The sequence below is a fragment of the Octopus bimaculoides genome, chromosome 4 (assembly GCF_001194135.2).
Source record: "Octopus bimaculoides isolate UCB-OBI-ISO-001 chromosome 4, ASM119413v2, whole genome shotgun sequence".
Lineage (NCBI taxonomy): Eukaryota > Metazoa > Mollusca > Cephalopoda > Octopoda > Octopodidae > Octopus > Octopus bimaculoides.
Window position 1 is genome coordinate 1,282,976 of NC_068984.1, and position 18,385 is coordinate 1,301,360.

General features: G+C 36.9%; 1 protein-coding gene across 4 annotated transcripts in view; it reads right to left on the reverse strand.

Moving 5' to 3' along the window:
• LOC106869038 (sorting nexin-14) overlaps nucleotides 1-18,385 on the reverse strand; it is a 147,039-nt gene that overhangs the window by 75,365 nt on the left and 53,289 nt on the right. For 2 of the 4 annotated variants that reach the window (XM_052966847.1, XM_052966844.1), the window contains 8 exons: nucleotides 17,937-17,978; nucleotides 11,951-12,024; nucleotides 10,510-10,568; nucleotides 8,463-8,661; nucleotides 6,594-6,627; nucleotides 5,962-6,011; nucleotides 2,377-2,477; nucleotides 937-1,039 (listed from right to left, as the gene is read on the reverse strand). In XM_052966847.1, coding sequence (XP_052822807.1) covers nucleotides 937-1,039; nucleotides 2,377-2,477; nucleotides 5,962-6,011; nucleotides 6,594-6,627; nucleotides 8,463-8,661; nucleotides 10,510-10,568; nucleotides 11,951-12,024; nucleotides 17,937-17,978 — 662 coding nt within the window. The remainder of the gene's footprint in view (nucleotides 1-936; nucleotides 1,040-2,376; nucleotides 2,478-5,961; nucleotides 6,012-6,593; nucleotides 6,628-8,462; nucleotides 8,662-10,509; nucleotides 10,569-11,950; nucleotides 12,025-17,936; nucleotides 17,979-18,385) is intronic. The other 2 variants (XM_052966848.1, XM_052966846.1) reach the window with 1 other exon arrangement.

Genomic DNA, 18,385 nt, shown 5'->3' on the forward strand with positions numbered 1-18,385 from the left:
CTTTCCAGCTGATTTGCAGGGGTCGTCAGATGGTGTGCACTCAGTGAGGCAGGTTTCTTACAGGTGAATGCCCTCCCTGTTGCCAACCCTCACCTGTGTCAAAGGAAGGTAATATTTTGCCCATGGCCAGATATGTTTTCATGGAAGAAGATTGGGAATGAAAGACACTGCTTGTATGACAGGGACACTCATTTACAACTGTTACATGATGTGAAGACAAAGAAACTCACACACAATGGGCTTCTTTTTGGGGCAAGTCAAGCACAGGCAAAGCCAAGAAAACCAATGCCATCAAATTCCCAACTACCACCATCATTCTGTCTCCACACTGCAAGAGAATATTCTGAGGGGAGGCAGTTTGGTCGGATCACTCACCCACAGTACTCAGCCCCACCCCCAAGATGACTAGATGGTCCTCATCATTCCAACAGATGAACACTAAATCCAAACATAGTGGCTTTGGTCAGCCTGGACTTGTAATACATGATGCATGCATAAGATACTATGCTGTGGGACTGAACCCGGAACCATGTGGCTGGAAAGCAAACTTCTTACCACACAGCCACGCCTGCACTGAAATGCCTTTTTTTTTAAATTTTATTTTCATTGTTAATTAAAATATTTTCCATTTCTACTCTAGGCACAAGGCCTGAAACTTTTGGGGAGTGGGGTGCCAGTCGATTAGAATGACCCCAGTATGCAACTGGTACTTAATTTATCGACTCCGAAAAGATGAAAGGCAAAGTCGACCTTGGCAGAATTTGAACTCAGAACGTAAAGAGAGACAAAATACTGCTCAGCATTTCGCCCGGTGTGCTAACATTTCTGCCAGCTTGTTGCTTTATTGTTAATTAAAATATTACATGAAAAATGTGTTAGAGTGAATCATTTTATAATTAAATAAACTGAGTGAAAATAAAAGAAAGTTATGTTTACCAATATTTATGTCTGGTAGAAAACTTGAGGTTAGCTCATCTTTTGAGGTCAAAAAGTTGTAAAGTAACTCACTTCCTCGCAACTGGGGGATGGCAACGAGTTTCTGCAGGAAAAAGAAAATAGAAACATTTGAAGGAAATTCAGCAGATTGGAATAAAAGAAAATAAGATTTAGAAGGGAAAAAGACATTGTAAGGGAAAGAATTCAGTTATTAATATTTCAGTGGGAATTTCTCATCTTGTAATCACTTCAATGGAACTAAATCCATTGGGGGGATGGGGGAGGGGGGTCTTAAGGGTCCCCTTATGGAACTCATTCACATAATATATTCCACCAACCACTCTCGTTCTATGGTCCTGGATCAGCTCTGACTGGAGAGAGACATATAATCAAAGACATTCCATCCATGACTGTCCCTTTTCTCAACCATTGTCTTTCTCGGACTACATTTTTCAATGTATTCCACACTTTTCCAAAAAGTGCTATAATATGCAGCAGATTTTTCTCATAACAACTCAGGTTTTATTATACGGAATATACATCTTATCTTAGAAATTGAATTCCACAAAGAAAGACAACAAAGCATTGTTGGCAAAACAAGTGTCCCCTGGTGTTCATGAGTTCAAACTAAGCTCAGGATACTTTTATCTGATTGGTTCATCTTAGCTTCACAACTAAAAGAGAATGGCTCAACCACATCACAGCTGAGAGGCTGACAATAGCAATGGTATTTTGCTGGAATTTCATCCATAAATATCAACATTTACAGAGCTATCACACCCATAGAGTATAGGCCAATATGTGGTGTTTGCCAGCCAGTTTAACCCCAACACTGACCCCTAACTTTGTTGTAAACATTTGAAACGGAGTCTGTCATCTGTGAACAGCTCCCTCCCCTCCTCCCATCAAGATCCTCTCTGACTGAGTGGGGCTGCAGGAGAGAGGAAGGCAGTTTTATGGTAAGGGATGGAGGGAATTAAAGGGTGAGAAAGAAGGGGCTAGAACAGAACATAATATGTTGTCTCTAACCGTCCGTAGCCATCACTTGCAAGCGAGTATGACCTGGGAGCTTGTACTATCCTCTTGTTAATTGGTTTAGATGCTTGTCATAAACAGTCACAAATATTCTCTCAGCCTCCATCCCTTTGATCCAACAGAACATCCAAGAGGGGATGAGTAGATGAGGGCCAAGAGGATGTTAATGTCTGTTTGCAACTACACAAAAGGCATCTTAAGCAACTAGCAAAAGCATGATAATATGCTAGCAGCTGATACTCACTTACAAGTGATGGCTGAGCAAGCTTTATGCAGCGTGTGTGTGAGTGAGTGAGTGAGTGAGTGAGAGAGAGAGAGAGAGTGAGAGAGAGAGAGAGAGAGAGAGAGAGAGAGAGAGAAATAGAAGCTTTAGCACCAAATACATACACATCATCTGTTACTTACTTGTAGATACTGTTCAAATTGTTCCTTTTTACTCTCCATGAAATCTTGGTTTTTGGTACCAAAAGATTTCTTTGGCGGTAACTGACATGCAGAGAAGCCACCTGCAGATTTAGAAAACAGATATAAATATCAACATTACAATAAATAGCATCATCATCACCACTATCACCACCATTTTATGTCAGCTTTCCCTGCTGTTAAGAGTCACGCAGGTCATCAGAATTACTGCCCCTCTAAAGGAATTTGGGAGACAAAATCTCATTCAGACATTCTTTTCTTATGTGATTTCTATGACTGGATGCCTTTCCTAACCCCAACAACTTTACTGGATTATACTTTTGTGGCACCAGCACATGAGGGGCTGCGGTGTCCCCAGCAGGTCAAGAGAAAAGGGTTTTCTCATTGAGTATAAGGTGCAGTTTATTATGGCACCAACACTGCTGACAAAAGGTGCTGACTGCCCTACATTTACAGTAAGATGACCAACAGAATGAGTAAAAGAGAAAGCAATTGTGATGGCAGTAGAGAAAGAGAGAGAGAGAGAGAGAGAGAGAGAGAGAGAGAGAGAGAGAGAGAGAGAGAGAGAGAGAGAGAGAGAGAGAGAGAGAGAGAGAGTGAGAGAGTGAGAGAGAGAGAGAGAGAAAGAGAGAGAGAAAGAGAGAGAGAAAGAGAGAGAGAGAGAAAGAGAGAGAGAAAGAGAGAGAGAGAGAAAGAGAGAGAGAGAAAGAGAGAGAGAGAAAGAGAGAGAGAGAAAGAAAGAGAGAAAGAGAGAGAAAGAGAGAGAAAGAGAGAGAGAAAAAGAGAGAGAGAAGCACCTATGGCAGCTACATTTTGGCTGGTAAGAAAGTGAGAAGAAAGAATAACATGGATGCCAGCTGAAGATGAACAGACACACACCCACACACGTGTGTGTGTGTGGGTGTGTGTGTGTAGCAAGAGATAGTATCACATTGTATCTATCCCTATTCAATTTCCACCTCTTACCAACACCCATTCTTCACAGTTACCCTTCACTCTCTCTCTCTCTCTCTCTCTCCCTCTGATTATTCTGTCTTTACCAACACTCTCTCACTTCCACTACTCCCTCTCCTCCTCCTATCACTCCCTCTACTATCACCATATTACTTAAGCTGTTTCTATTTAACCTCCTTACCAACAATCAACATGTAGCTCTCCTTCTCCCTCCCTCCCTCTCTCTCTCACCCTCTTCTACCTTCCACTCTGGCTTCTCACATCACTAATCCTTCAATCCACCCCACCTCTATTTCTCTGACCATCTTCCATTACACACACACACTCTCTCTCTCTCTCTCGTAAATAAACACAGAAACAATAGAGAAGAGACGACTTCATTTTACCGACCACCTCTCTAGTTCTGGGGCCACAAAAGACTGTATTGAAGACTTCCTGTACAGTGAGTGGTTGGCAAGTGAAATGAGTCAACATGGCACAGAGAGAAGTCTTTAGTTTTCCAATTTGGGTGGCACTCTGTAAAAAGGAAGAGGATGTCCAAAAGGAGATCCAGCTGTAAAAACTGAAATGGAATGGATGCGAGAAACGTAGGTTTTGATCCATCCAAGAGGACAGTAAATCTAAATAAGAACCAATGAGAACTATCATGGCCCAGAGAGAGAGAAAGAGAGAGAGAGAGAGAGAGAGAGAGAGAGATAAAGAGAGAGAGAGGGAGAGAGAGATAGAGAGAGAGAAGGAGAGGGAAAATAACAATGCAGGAGACATTGATGGCACCAGTCTGGAAAAGCTGTTGAATTCCATAGCATCACCTTTCTTCGACTTACTAATTAGCAAAAGGTAAATACCAAAATAGTAACAGCCTTCAACATCTCACTTCTTGTTATAATGTCCCTCTTTTCCTGTGAGGTATTAGCTGGATAGTGAAACCATATTGACATTCAGCCCAATCTTTGATGCCAATTATCTTCATATCTGACCACTACTTCTAGTCTTCTCTGCCATAATTACCTTCCAGTGTTTCTCCCACCTCCCCACCCAATCATTCACATAACATGTTTCAACACAATCGTCTCTCTTCTACCAATGAACTGATGCCTCCAGTGCCTAGCACTCTTTTTCAAGCAATATTGCATTCCACATAAAACAGATCAAGTTTATTTTACTTCTCGGTTCTGTTCCACATTCAATGACCATATCTCACTGTCATGCAGTAGCACAAACCTTACACAGAATTCATACAATGAAGATTAACTATCTTCATCTCTCTTCCTAGCTAAATCACTGTTCTTTTTTAATTGTTCTGAGATTGTTTCCACATAAACCTTTTTCTAGAACCCTTCTGGACTTCCAAAGTCTCACATTCTTGCTCCATTGTATGTTGATTTTATCATACCACATGAAATGCTCAGCTAAGTTTAAGAAATTTCTCTAGCTTTTAATCACTCATCATTCTCTTCTTGTAATACAAACATACTTACGTGTGACGCTAATGTGTATTTTGAGCTAAAATAACTTTATGGCTTATAATTCTTTAAATTTTTCAATTTGACCACTTCCATACTTTGCTATGATCCTCACCTCTCTAAAGGCCTCAAGTCCCTCTCTATCTCTTTCTATATCTTTCTATCTCTTGTGTGTGGTCATTGCTTGTTTGAGATGCACCCACCCATTCCCACACCCACCACCAATATCAGAAACACTGACAGGGCTCTGCCTCACTTCTGTACCAGAAGACTTGCTACATGGCAGTGAAACATGGGTCGTGACAGCCAAGGACATGTGTAGGCTTGGAAGAAATGAAGCCAGTATGTTTCATTGGATGTGTAATGTCAGTGTGCATGTATGACAGAGTGTAAATGTCTTGAGAGAACAGTTGGGCATAAAAAGCATCAGATGTGGTGTGCAAGAGAGACAACTGTGTTGGTATGGTCATGTGATGCGTATGGACGAGGACAGCTGTGTAAAGAAGTACTGATCTCTGTGGAGGGGAACCCATGGTAGAGGTAGGCCCAGAAAGACATGGGACGAAGTGGTGAAGCGTGATCTTCGAACTTTGAGCCTCAGAGGCAATGACTAGTAACCGATACTTTTGGCAATGTGCTGTGCTTGAGAGGACCCATCAAGCCAAGTGCACTCGTGCTGGTGACATGTAATGAACACCTTTTGAGCATTGGGCCTCATGGAGGCAAAGTGGCCTATCTCCTTTCAAGTGTTGGACCTCACGGAGGCAATGACCAAGACCTTTGGCATTACGTCATGCTTGAGAAGAAGACCCATCAAGCCAAGCAAAATCGCAGTCATGGCAGACACAGGTGTCATGCTGGCGGCACGTAAAAGACACCCATTACACTCTCAGAGTGGTTGGCATTAGGAAGGGCATCCAGCCATAGAGATCATGCCAAATCAGACTGGAGTCTGGTGCAGCCTCCCAGTGTACCATCCCAGTCAAACCATCCAACCCATGCCAGCATGGACAATGGACATTAAGCGATGATGATGATGATAATGATATAACCCTAACTCCCCTCAGGAAATTTGAACTCAAAACCTTTACACACAAGACTTTCACAACATTCTCATTCACAAGGACAAAGTCTATATTCAATGACTTACCATGGAACTCAGTCAGTCTTTGTTCTAGAACATAAAACTCTTGATAGCGCCTGCAAAAGAGTTGCAAGATGTAAGAGAGAATGAAACAACAAACACAACCTTTAAATTGGTTCTTCCAGAACACAATTTCAGAAATGCTGCTTAAACATAAAAGACACATCAACAGCCATTTTTAAAAGAAATGAAGAAAATTAGAATTAAAACTAAAATAAGTTGATAAACTTTGTGAAATTTAATTCTATTCTTTTAAAATTCTTTTATTTCACACAAATCTAAGATATTTCAAGGCTAAGTCTTTGCAAAAATAAAGAAAAAAAGATTATTTAAATGAGTGGCTGATAATAATTGATCTTAACCAGAAAACAGAGTTAAGGGAAAATAAAATGGAAATTCATAATTTCAATCCATTTTAGAAAAGTTTTCAAAGAATAAATGAAACTTCCACAACTTCATTCTCTAAGAACTTCCTGCAGCATTTTGAGTTCCATATAAAAGTGATAAAGAATTAAAAAAACAGCCAAACCAAATGCATGACCTGTTACTACCCTCTTTTAAAAAAGTTTTTGTTTTAATAAACATTGTATTAAGATTTTCTTTTAATAAATGATTCTGAATATAATGAAAGCACATACCTAGCAACAGTCCAACTTGCCTTTTGAGATCCATCTGGAAATTAAAATAGCAATTTACTAATTACTTGTGGATTCAAAGTAGTTTTATTAATTATCTTTCACTTGTTTCAGTCATTATACTGTGGCCATGCTGGGGCATCACCTTGAAGAATTATAGTCAAATGAATCAACCCCAAGACTGTTTTTTTTTTTTTAACCGTGGCACTTATTCTATCAGTCTCTTAGGCCAAACTGCTAAGTTACAGGGACATAAACACACCAGCAACTGTTATCAAGCAGGGGTGGGGGGACAAACACAGACATAAAGACACACACAGAAATATATATATACGACGGGCTTCTTTCAGTTTCCATCTACTAAATCCAATCATAAGGCTTTGGTGGGCCTAAGGCTATAGTAGAAGACATTTGCACAAGGTACCATACAGTGGGATTGAACCCAGAATCATGTGTGCATTAAGTTCATATAGCATATTTACATTACATTTTGTACAATACAGAAATTTCCTTTTCTAAATATATTTCAGAGACACAAACCACACAACCACACACATAGATAGATAGATTTTAGAAACATTTAGATATTACATATGATATGTGTGAGAAATAAAAGATTTCCATATGATGTCTAAATATTTGCCTGAGAAGACACTTTTGGTGAAATCTCTCCAATGTTTGGATGTGCCATTGATAGAGACTTCATGTCTTGGATGAGTGTGGTAGGCAGGGCCAGCTCAAGGTACCGGCAACTCTGGCAGTTGCCCAGGGAACCATGAGCTAGGAGGCACCAAGGAGGGCATGACGAAGACAGGGAAATTTCAACAACCATCAGCTTGCACCTGCCAAAGTTCAGCTTGCCTGGGGTACCGGCAAACCTGGTGGCAAGGATGGAATGATGTTAGCGTTAAAAACGCAAACCTTAGCGGACAATTGTAAATCCCTGTTTGCATATACACAACTTTTATTGTAAATGTATTCTTTTATTAAATGATGTTCAAATATATTTTGTCTCAGTTTTTAGAGTAAATGTTTGTAAGATATCCAAATATTACTGGAGATATTCAGAAGACTTCAAGAGAAGTCTTCTGAATATCTCAAAATAACACTTTAATATAAATAATTGGGATTCAGATGAATCAGGTACTTAAGTTGAAACACCAAAAATTAGTGCGGTATTATTTGTACACTTTCAAAATAAGGTGAATAAAATCAAAATAAGCAACAGGATATCCAGAGGTGATGTAGTACGACCGTTTCAAGCAGCTCCATTTAATTGAACAATGCAATCATTACATCAATTTAAATGCAGAGCAATCCTCAACTGCATAAATAAACAGAATTTTTTTAATCGGTTGGAGACATTTGTATAATTTTACTTAAATCCTCTAATAGGGTAGGAAGATAGACAAAGTCCATGCTGTTGTCAGTGACAACAACATGGACTTTGTCTGTCTGTCTTCTTATCCTCTTAGAGGATAAAGACAAAAAACAGTTTATGTTGTCAGGGTCTGGTCATCCTCCAATGCATGGAATGATAATTCTCCATGTCTTCCCCTATTAGGGGATTTACGTTATTAGAGGACTTAGTCGTCTTACCCTATTAGAGGATGCACTCTGTCTGTCTTCTTATCCTATTAGAGGATTTTTTTAATCAGTCAGACACATTTGTTTGACGGATTAAAAAAATTCTATTTATTTATGCAGCTGAGGATAGCCCTGCATTTAAATTGATGTAATGATTGCATTGTTCAATTAAATGGAACCACTTGAAACGGTCGTACAGCATCACCTGTGGCTTTAATATAAATATTTTAAAACATTTTATTTATTTCCAATTTAATTAAAATTAATTTGCAAAAGTCAACTGACCTTCTGATGAAACATCAACTCTATGAACATCAATGATGAAGACAAAAAACAGTTTCTTTATGTTGTCAGGGTCTGGCCGTCCTCCAATGCGTGGAATGGTAATTCTCCATGTACTCAAGTCATGGAGAGGACATTCCCAATTTGATGACCAATCATAAAAGTTTTCATATGAAATTTCATCTTCAAGAGAACTACAAGACTGAGAAAAATACGTCCGTTAGTGACATTCCATACCTTTTGGTCTTTTTATATTTTGAACACATTTATAAACAATCACACGTTTGATTTGTATCATCACTCTGCTACATCAACTGCTCCGAAAACAGTCTCTACTCCATTGATTTTGTGAACTCTATAATAACCCTAGAGCAATCCAATGTGCCACCTCCTCCTGTCTCCATCCACCACCTCACCACTGACACCTACCTCCCCCACCCCAAAATTATCAACACTGATCAATCTTCTTTCCAACAACCACAAACAACAATCATATTAAATGACTAATTAGAGATGATTAACTTTTTAAAATATCAATGATATTTCTAGAAGCACTAACTTCATATGTAACTCCAGAAACAATGAACATGCGTTAATTAGCATTCAAAACTAATCCAATAAAACAATTAATGAAACAATACACTAAGACAACCCCTTGAATCCATGGTTTTATTTGGGTAATATTTTCGAAACCTGTCTGACTCACATTGATACCCTTCTTACACTCTTTTGAATTGATTTTCCCCTGACAAACAACGGGGATTAGTGAAGAAATAATTCCCAACCAGAACTTGTCATATTTGCCAAGGTTAATACACAGTAAAACCATTTTTTTGTCATTGAAACAATCAGGGTTTTTTGCCTGAATCTCATCTCTCACTTTCCTATCATCATCATCATCATCATCATTAATAAATATAAAACAAACTGGAAAATAATGAGAAGAGAAATAATTTATGAATGGAGTGGCAGGGGGAGGTGGGCTAACAAGGTATTTATTAATCAAAATATAAAAGATACAAACTTTCAAAAAGTGTTTTGAGATTTTGAATAATGTTTAGAAGATACTAAACTGCTCTGTGTTAACCGAAAATATTAAACTGTTTTGTGGTAGTAGAAGATATTAAACAGTTTTGTGTTTACAAAAGTTGAACAACTCTATGTTAAAAGACATTAAACAATTTTGTGCTAACAGGACATATCAAACTGTCAACAGAAGATATTAAACTGATGTGTTAACAGGAGATATTAAACAAAAGATCAGCATCAACGTTTAATGTCTGTCTTCCATGCATGCATGGGTAAGACTGTTGATGGAGCCAGCCAGGTAATATACTACCCCAGGTTATTGTGTCTGTTTTGGCAGGATTTTTACGGTTGGATGCCCTTCTTAACACCAACCTCTCTGCAGAGTGGACTCAGTGCTTTTTACATGGCACTAGCACAGGTGAGGTGAGGTCTTGGCATTTTTACAGCTGGATGGCCTTCCAAATGCCAATCACTCTGCAGAGTGGACTCAGTGCTTTTTACATGGCCTTCCAAATGCCAACCATGTTAGTGTGGACTGGATGCTTTTTACGTGACCCCCAGCACTGGCAGGGTCACCGAGTAACCCACAAGATAAGGAATTATGAGAGAGGCAGGGGCATTTGAGGAGGGGAATTTGAGTCAGAGGATGAAAGGTTAGAATATGACAGAGAGACAGAAACAGGTGTCTTGCTATAACAGAGGGGGAATTGGAGGAGGTGATCCAGTATCAAATGATGAAAGTCTAGAGTGTAACAGAGAAATAGAGAGGCAGACACAGAGGAGGTACATGGTTACCGAGCGAGAGAGAGAGAGAGGGGGGAAGGAAACAGAGAGGGAAAGAGAGGAAAGGAAACAAAGAGAGGAAGGGAGGAAGAAACAAGAAAGAGGACAGAAATAGATATTAAACTATTTTCCCTTAACAGAAGATATTAAACTGTTTTTGTTTTGTTTTTTCCTTTTTTGTTTTTTTTGAGATTTTAAACTGTTTTGTGTTTACAGAAGATGTGAAACTTTTACATACGGCAATGGTAACTGTGTCAGCATCATCCGTGTTTTCAACTTCAGGAAGTTTGCCTTCAACTGTAAGAGAAAATATCAGAAACATAGGATCTAATATTTTTATATTCAAAATAACAATGTAATCCTAGATATGCCATAGCCAAGGGAAGGTATGATTATGTCTGCTCAGATAGAGATAAGCTGGGTAAAACACTTGGAGAAAGAGGACCGGAGGTACAGGGGTGCAATGGGTAAATTGTTGCCATTTTATACATTGTTAATTTCACGCATGTGCATTGTTTGTTTTTGATTTTGTCAACTACATAGTATAATAGGGTCAGCTGGGCACCATCTGTGAGAAAAACAGCACCATAACACAATTCACTCTGCCAGAAATTTGGAAACGACATGCTGTACCTCCAATACAAACATTTCAGAATGTCTGGGTGTTAATCTGAGGACAGTGCAGAGGATTTGGAAAGAGTTGGATGAGTCTAATGGGGATTACGAAGGGACGGCAGCTCGGAAAACTCCTTCTGATCATTCTGATATGAAAAGAACTCCTGAATTTATTGGTAAGATCCAAGCCATAATTGACAATGATCCTTCCAAGTCAATCAAGTCCATTTCCAGGGACATGGGAGTGTCTGAATTTCTTATCAGGCAGGTGGTGCATGAACACATTCTGTATTCCTCATACAAGATGAGAAAGGGCTAATTTTTACCCCAAGCCATCAAGGGCAAGAGGAAAGACTGTGCTACGAAGCTTTCGAACAAACTCAAGCATCTTCTCCAACCGAACATGCTTTGGTTTTCCTCCGACAAGAAAAATTTCTGCCAGGATCAGATGGTGAACACACAGAACAACTATAATTTAGATGACAATTTATTCACTGCATTCTGTATTTATAAGCTTTCTTTGAAAGCCATCAAGGATCTCATAAGATATACACAATTAATTAACTCAGGATAGCCTTTAAAACACAACCTCCTAATTAATACTGAGTCAATATACAACCTTTTATGGTTGCACAACTGAACAGCAACTGAACCATCCACTAACTATGTCGCTGACTGGTCAGGTGTGACTGACTTTTATGAACATGAAGATTCTGTTGAAGCTGTAATGTCTAACCATCATCGGCCTCACTTGGGAATCAAACCAGATCAATAACTAATGGTTGACAGTGGATTCTGCCACCACAAACCTCACAGGAATATAAACTGTATAATAATGCTGGGTGGAGGGATAAAGATCGTTTCCTTCAACTGTCATCTACCCAGGTAGATTTCCTTTTCAAACAGAGATAATTACCAAAACATACACTCAAGTGTGTCTAAACCAATTTTCCATCAACTGGCACCAAATTTTTCTGTTGAGATAAAATGGTGTCTACAAAGATACAAAGATCTGGCAGCAAAGAGGTTTCAAACCAACATGATCAGCAATATAACTGACTTACTTGAAGAACTTTTAAATACTTCTTTGATTTTGTTACCAAAGTTAGAGAAACCAAATTCTTTCTTTTTCTGGGGCCTTTTAAAAGAAAAAAAAAAAGGAAAAATTAATAAAATTAAAATAAAAATAAAAATACAATATTCCACTGCTGTTTACAAAATATGACACATTTTTGAACAATTTTCTTTTTTTTAACTTTAATAATGGTTTCTCATAAATATGAAATCTGAGATTTTTTTAAAAAAGAAGGAAAATGAAAATTGAGAGTTGTTTCTCAAGAAAACTCACATCTGTGATACATGTGAAGTGGAAAGGCTCTTATTAGGAATTAAAACTGAGTTGTGGACTCAGACCCCTAAAGTTCTTAAATAAAAGACTATGCTAATATATGATACACATTAGTTAAATTAAATTAAATTAAAAACCATTCTGACCCAAATCATTAGTAATACTATGTGCTATTAATATTTATAATTTGGGTAAATAGTTTTTAAATTAATTCAATTATGCATCATAATCATATAATTATAATTTAATGACATTTATCCTAATGAAACAACTGTGGAACACAAATTATGACTTATATGTGAAATTCATGCTTTTCTGCTTTTAAAAATATTTCATAAAGCCTTGAGATGACATAAGGTCACTGTGGAAGAATTGAAAACTTTCACAAGTGTTCAAACCATTTTACTCAAGTTATTTCCACTGCTCTGGGCTTCTCCCATAGTTCATTACTGGTATCCATATTTCCAGACTGAAACCTTCTAAACCAATTCCCATTGTTGTGGTCTTCTCTCTAGACACTGTGTCAAGGCTTACAGCAGCATTTGTGCTCAAATTTACTTTCCTGTTTGGAAATTAGTCTCAGTTCTTTGAGCCATCACTGCTAGCAGATCAAGAACTTATAATAATAATTATTATTATTATTATTATTATAGCTTCATTTAAATTAAATCTGAATAATTAAGATATAAATATACTAGTAATCATTCATAATGAGCAGCATTTGTCATGATATAAGAGAAAAACTTAATACTGATTATTTTAACATTATATGAATGTAACATCAAGTTGTTTGTGTGTGTGTGTGCATATATATATATATATATATATATATATATATGAGGGTGTGTGTGTATGAGAATTATTAATTTCATTTCAACAGCTTGAAACAAAATGGTATAGTTAATGAAATCAATGAACTTGTTAATTAAATTGATTAATTCAAAAAAGCATGAAATGCCAAACAAACATTTAACGAAAATCCCTAAAACCCTTAATTGGTTTGGTACAATACTTTTTTGACCAACTCTGGTCACATAACAAACACAACAGTTGTTATATAAAGACAAACACAAATTAATTAACATTAAATGATTATCGTTATTTCTTATAAACAGTTGCAAAAGAGCTAAAGGTTATGCCTCAAAGGGCCAAATCGATGATCTAAGTTCAATTTCAGAATGAAAGCCACCAAATCACTTACACTGTTAATAAGTTTCAGCAATAAGCATCACACAATCTCTAATGCTCAATATCTTGTGTAAAGCCAGAAATCAATAGTGTGTGTGTGTGTGTGTGTACACATACACACACATACATCCATATATACTCTTTACTATACAAATCATTAGAAAAAAATTCCTCATCCACCTTATTCTCCCGACCCTGCTCCTTCAGACTAGCATTTGTTTTGTAGTTTACAGAATCATTTGGGACACATAACTTTCGCAAGCTTGGAGGAGGTCGAAACTGACATTTCAGAGTTCTTCGCTTTGAAATCAAAAGAGTTTTACATTGATGGGATTAAAAAACTTGTAAATAGATGGAAGAAAGTCATAGATAATCAGGGAAAGTACATTGATGATTAAATTTCAATTAAATATAACATTTGATCACTTGTTTTCTTTATTCAAAATTCGGAAAGAACTTATGAGATGACCTGATACATTATTTACATTTGATGGATATTTGTCCTCATCTTCTTGTTTGTTGTTAACACATTTCGGCTGATATACCCTCTAGCCTTCATCAGGTATCTTAGGGAAATTTCAAACCTGGGTTCTCATTCCTAAGGCATTTTTCGATGTTATTATTATTATTATTATTATTATTATTATTCAGGTCACTGCCTGGACATATGCCCATGGGCATATGGCATAGTAGTTAAGAGCACAGGCTACTAACCCCAAGCTTCCGAGTTCAATTCCAAGCAGTGACCTGAATAATAACAACAACAACAACAATATCAAAAAAATCTTAGGAATGAGAACCCAGATTCGAAATTTCCCCAAGACACCTGATGAAGGCTGGAGGGTATATCAGCCGAAACTTTGTGTTAACAACAAACAAGATGAGGACAAATATCCGTCAATTGCAAATAATGTAAATAATGTCACTCTCACATTTAGCCTACAATGTCACTCTAAATATACACAATCACATCGTCCAAATTTCAAAACTCCAAGATAATCCATGATTAATTCAAAACAATGTGAAAAAAATAAGGATTACATTTTGACAAAGCAATCAGAATGCTAAAAGGGTTAAAAGTTTACTCAAAGACAAATTTGTACAAGAATTTTAACTGAATTCAAAGACATTCAAAGCCAATCTTATGTAAAAGAAAATTCCAAAATGGATTTCCATTCTGGATGCATGGAATATGATAGCAATGTCATGGAAGCAAAAATCTCAGAGAGGAATGTTCAAAATTGCAGCAAAAAAAGAAGAAAAGAAAAAGCCAATTACAGAGAACTTTTGACAAACGACAATTCTTGAAACAATATCCAGACAAAAGCATTTGGAAATTGGTTGGCTATGAATAATAAAGGTGAAGCAGGAGGGAGATACAATGAGAGAAATACTTCAAGTTGGTTTTGATGGTGACACTAAATTAGAAGAAGAGAATTAACCAAAAACTAAAAGAAATGTCAGCTCTTCTAACCAAAATGCAGAAAGCAAGAACATCTCAAAGCATTTCATCATGCAACACAGATTGCTAGAATTTCAAAAGCAATATGTGTGTGTGAGTGACATTATATAAATGTAAAGAACATCGGATGAGATTTTAAGTAAATAATAATAAAAATAGGAATTTAATCAATAACACTAACATGCTCTTCATATTCCCTCTCTCATCATCTCTCCCCCATACACTCTTGCAACTTCTCCCCACCCACATTCCCTCTTCTCACTCCACCCTCACAACTCATCCCCATCATTTTTATCTCTCCACTTCCACCCCAATCAACCCCATCATCTCTTCTATCATGTGAGTAACCAAGTGGTACCTCTACAGCTACAAACCTCTTCTGTCCTGACTCACCCCCCCCCTCTCTCTCTCTCTCTCATTTTACCCACTCATCTCTTAGCATAAAGCCACCTCCCTCCCTCTCCCCCACCAAAGGGGATTTTAGTCCTGCGGGCTGCATGGCAACCTCATCCAATGCAAATAATAACATGGTTGACATTAAGAAGGCTATCCATCCATAAAACGCATGCCAAACGAAACACATGGTACAATCTTTGAACACTTCAGATCTTGTCAAACTGTCCAGGCCATTCCAATATGGAAATGGACATTGAATGATATTTTCATTTCAATAATAGAAATTGTATAATATTTTTGTAAGGATGATTTAGATAATATATAAAAATTTTAAATAAATAATTTAACATGTTTGAACTGTTTTACAGAATATACAACATATTCGTTCTCACAGTAGAATCCTGATAAATATTGTATATTGAAAATGCTTACTGATCTAGAGACATATGTAGTGAAGTATTAGTTTAACACAATACAGTTTATAAGTTTTCATTTGAACATTAGCTAACGAGGCACTTGTTTATTTAAATGTGAATCTAAATATGTTATTACACCTTCGTTTAACGTCTGCTTTCCATGCTAGCATGGGTTAGGGTTAGGGTTAGGTACTAAACAACAGGAAGTCAGAATCTGCGATAAAGTTCTTTTAAATAAAAGTCTGGAAAACCTCTCAGCACAAATATAAATTATTGAGGTTTTGTTTAGGGTTACTCAAAGGTGAGAGGTCACCACATTCTAAGTTCCTAGATTGCAGATTATTATACTTATAAAAACAATTATTCAATGAAATAAACCTAAGGATGGAGTGTCACCCTATTTTCAAAATTACATAGTAAAATACCCAAGTATTGTACTACAGTATCCCATCCAACCAGGACCTCTACTAAATATTTAAGACAACCCTATTTCTTCAGAACACCAAAGTTCCCACTACAACATTAGACATGGCAATAGTTGAGCCATAAGACCAACTGCATCAATATCAGTTATTCCCACCACCACCACCATCCCTGCTACAAATTCTAGAAGTTGTTATGGCTTTGGTCACTCCCCCAGGGACCAATATAAACAAACAATGACCGCAATGGCTGTGTAACCATTTCAATCAATCATGACCTACATATTGACTTCTTCATGAAGAGTGCACTTGAACTAACTTTCCTTCAGTGGGAAGCAAATGCATTTTGAAATTTGAAATGAGGAAGTTTTAAAAACACACACACACACACACACACACACACGTGTGTCTGTGTGTGATATAGAACCAGTGGAATCTCATCAAGCATTCAAATGAATAAAATTGAATTTCTTTATAATCACTTTCGATATGACAGCAATAGAGAGATTAAGAGTCTTGTAGAAAAGGGGTAGCAGAAAAAAGAAAATGGTAAAAACAATGGAATAAATAAAAATCAATAGACTCAATGGAAGATCTTCACCAGTGATTTATGAGGAGTTCTTTTATAGAATTTAAATTGGTCTAAACCGATTGGTTCTTGTCTTCAGACATTGTAATGCAGAATCTTTAAGACAGAGTATAGCATAATAGCAACGTAACAAGAGTAAATGTCATATAAAGAGTAACAGAGTAAATCCTATCGGAGCAGAAAACTTGATAGCAACATGGCTTGAGTGACCGACAGGCTTAGAGTGGCAAATATTGTACAACATAAAACATGATGGCCACATGACTATACTGAAAGTATATCACAAAATATAATAGCAACAGAAAGCATGATAGCAATATGGTTATCGTAAATGTATGATACAAAATATGATAGTAACTTAAGAGATGATAGCAACACAAAGCAAAATAGCAATAGAAAGCAAGATAGGAGCGCAAAGCATGATTGCAACATGGCTATAATAAATGTAGAACAGAGGCCATGAGAGCAACATAAGGAACAATAACAATATAACTACAGTAAATGTTGTGACAGAAAAGAGTTGAATCAAAACTTTCTCAATTTTCATTTTGATGTTTTTGGTTTGGATGTGTTCTTCAGATCAACAAAGATCATTAGATATTTTCGTTCCAGAAATTTGAAGACATTCATCAATATCTTCTTCTTGGATGCAAATAGGGAAATGTTTTTACCCCATTCTTCGTCAAATCAATGATCTCTTTTGTATAATATTGAATTTCAAATAAACTTCCACAACATGTGACCTCATTCTTCGTCTTGTTAAGCTGGCAGAATGGTCAGCATGCCAGGCAAAAGGCTTAGCAGCATTTCTGCTGGCTCTTTACATTCTGAGTTCAAATTCCACCGAGGTCAGCTTTGCCTTTCATTTTTTCGAGGTCAATGAAATAAGTAGCATTTGAGCATCACAATTCATGCAAATGACTTACTATTGCTGGCCTTCTGCCAAAATTACAAACAATTATTATTATTATTATTACATAGCATGTGTCTCTTCAGTGTATCAAGTTTTTAACTAATAGACAGGTTTAAATGCTGATTTTCTTGCAGGATACCCTGTCTATAGTTAGCTAAGATAAAAATGAATTCAAAGCATTTCTAATTGTGAAATGCTTTAAAAGGTGACAGCAACACAGCAAGAGCAACCAAAAGAAATGTTTAACGTTGACAAACAAATACTGAACACATACTACAACATCGATAACAACATCATTTAAAGATGAAAATATTACCGGTGATTATTAACAATTGGAGGCTTGGGAACAGCTATGACACTGCATGGAGAGATGACATTTAATTATTACTCAATTCACTTGAATAACTGAAACAGCAGCACAGCTTGCATTAGTTAACATTCAACAAAACATTTCACTGAAATATGCTTCAAAAGAAACCAATAACTCAAATGAAAAATTTATTTTAATCATTTTTAAATCAGCCTCCCCTCACTTTTCAACCAAGAGGTTTCAGATTCAGTCCCAGCATGGGATACCCTTATCAAGCATTTTCTATAGCAGGCTTCGACCAACCAAAGCATTGGCAGTTAGCATGACAAACAGAAACTTTATGAAGCTATCCACCTGCCCATTTGTGTGAGTGATTACAAATTGAATTCTTTTGACACTCCCTGCTAGGCAAAGCATCATGCAGAATTGTGCCCAAAGAAAGAAAGAAAGAAAGA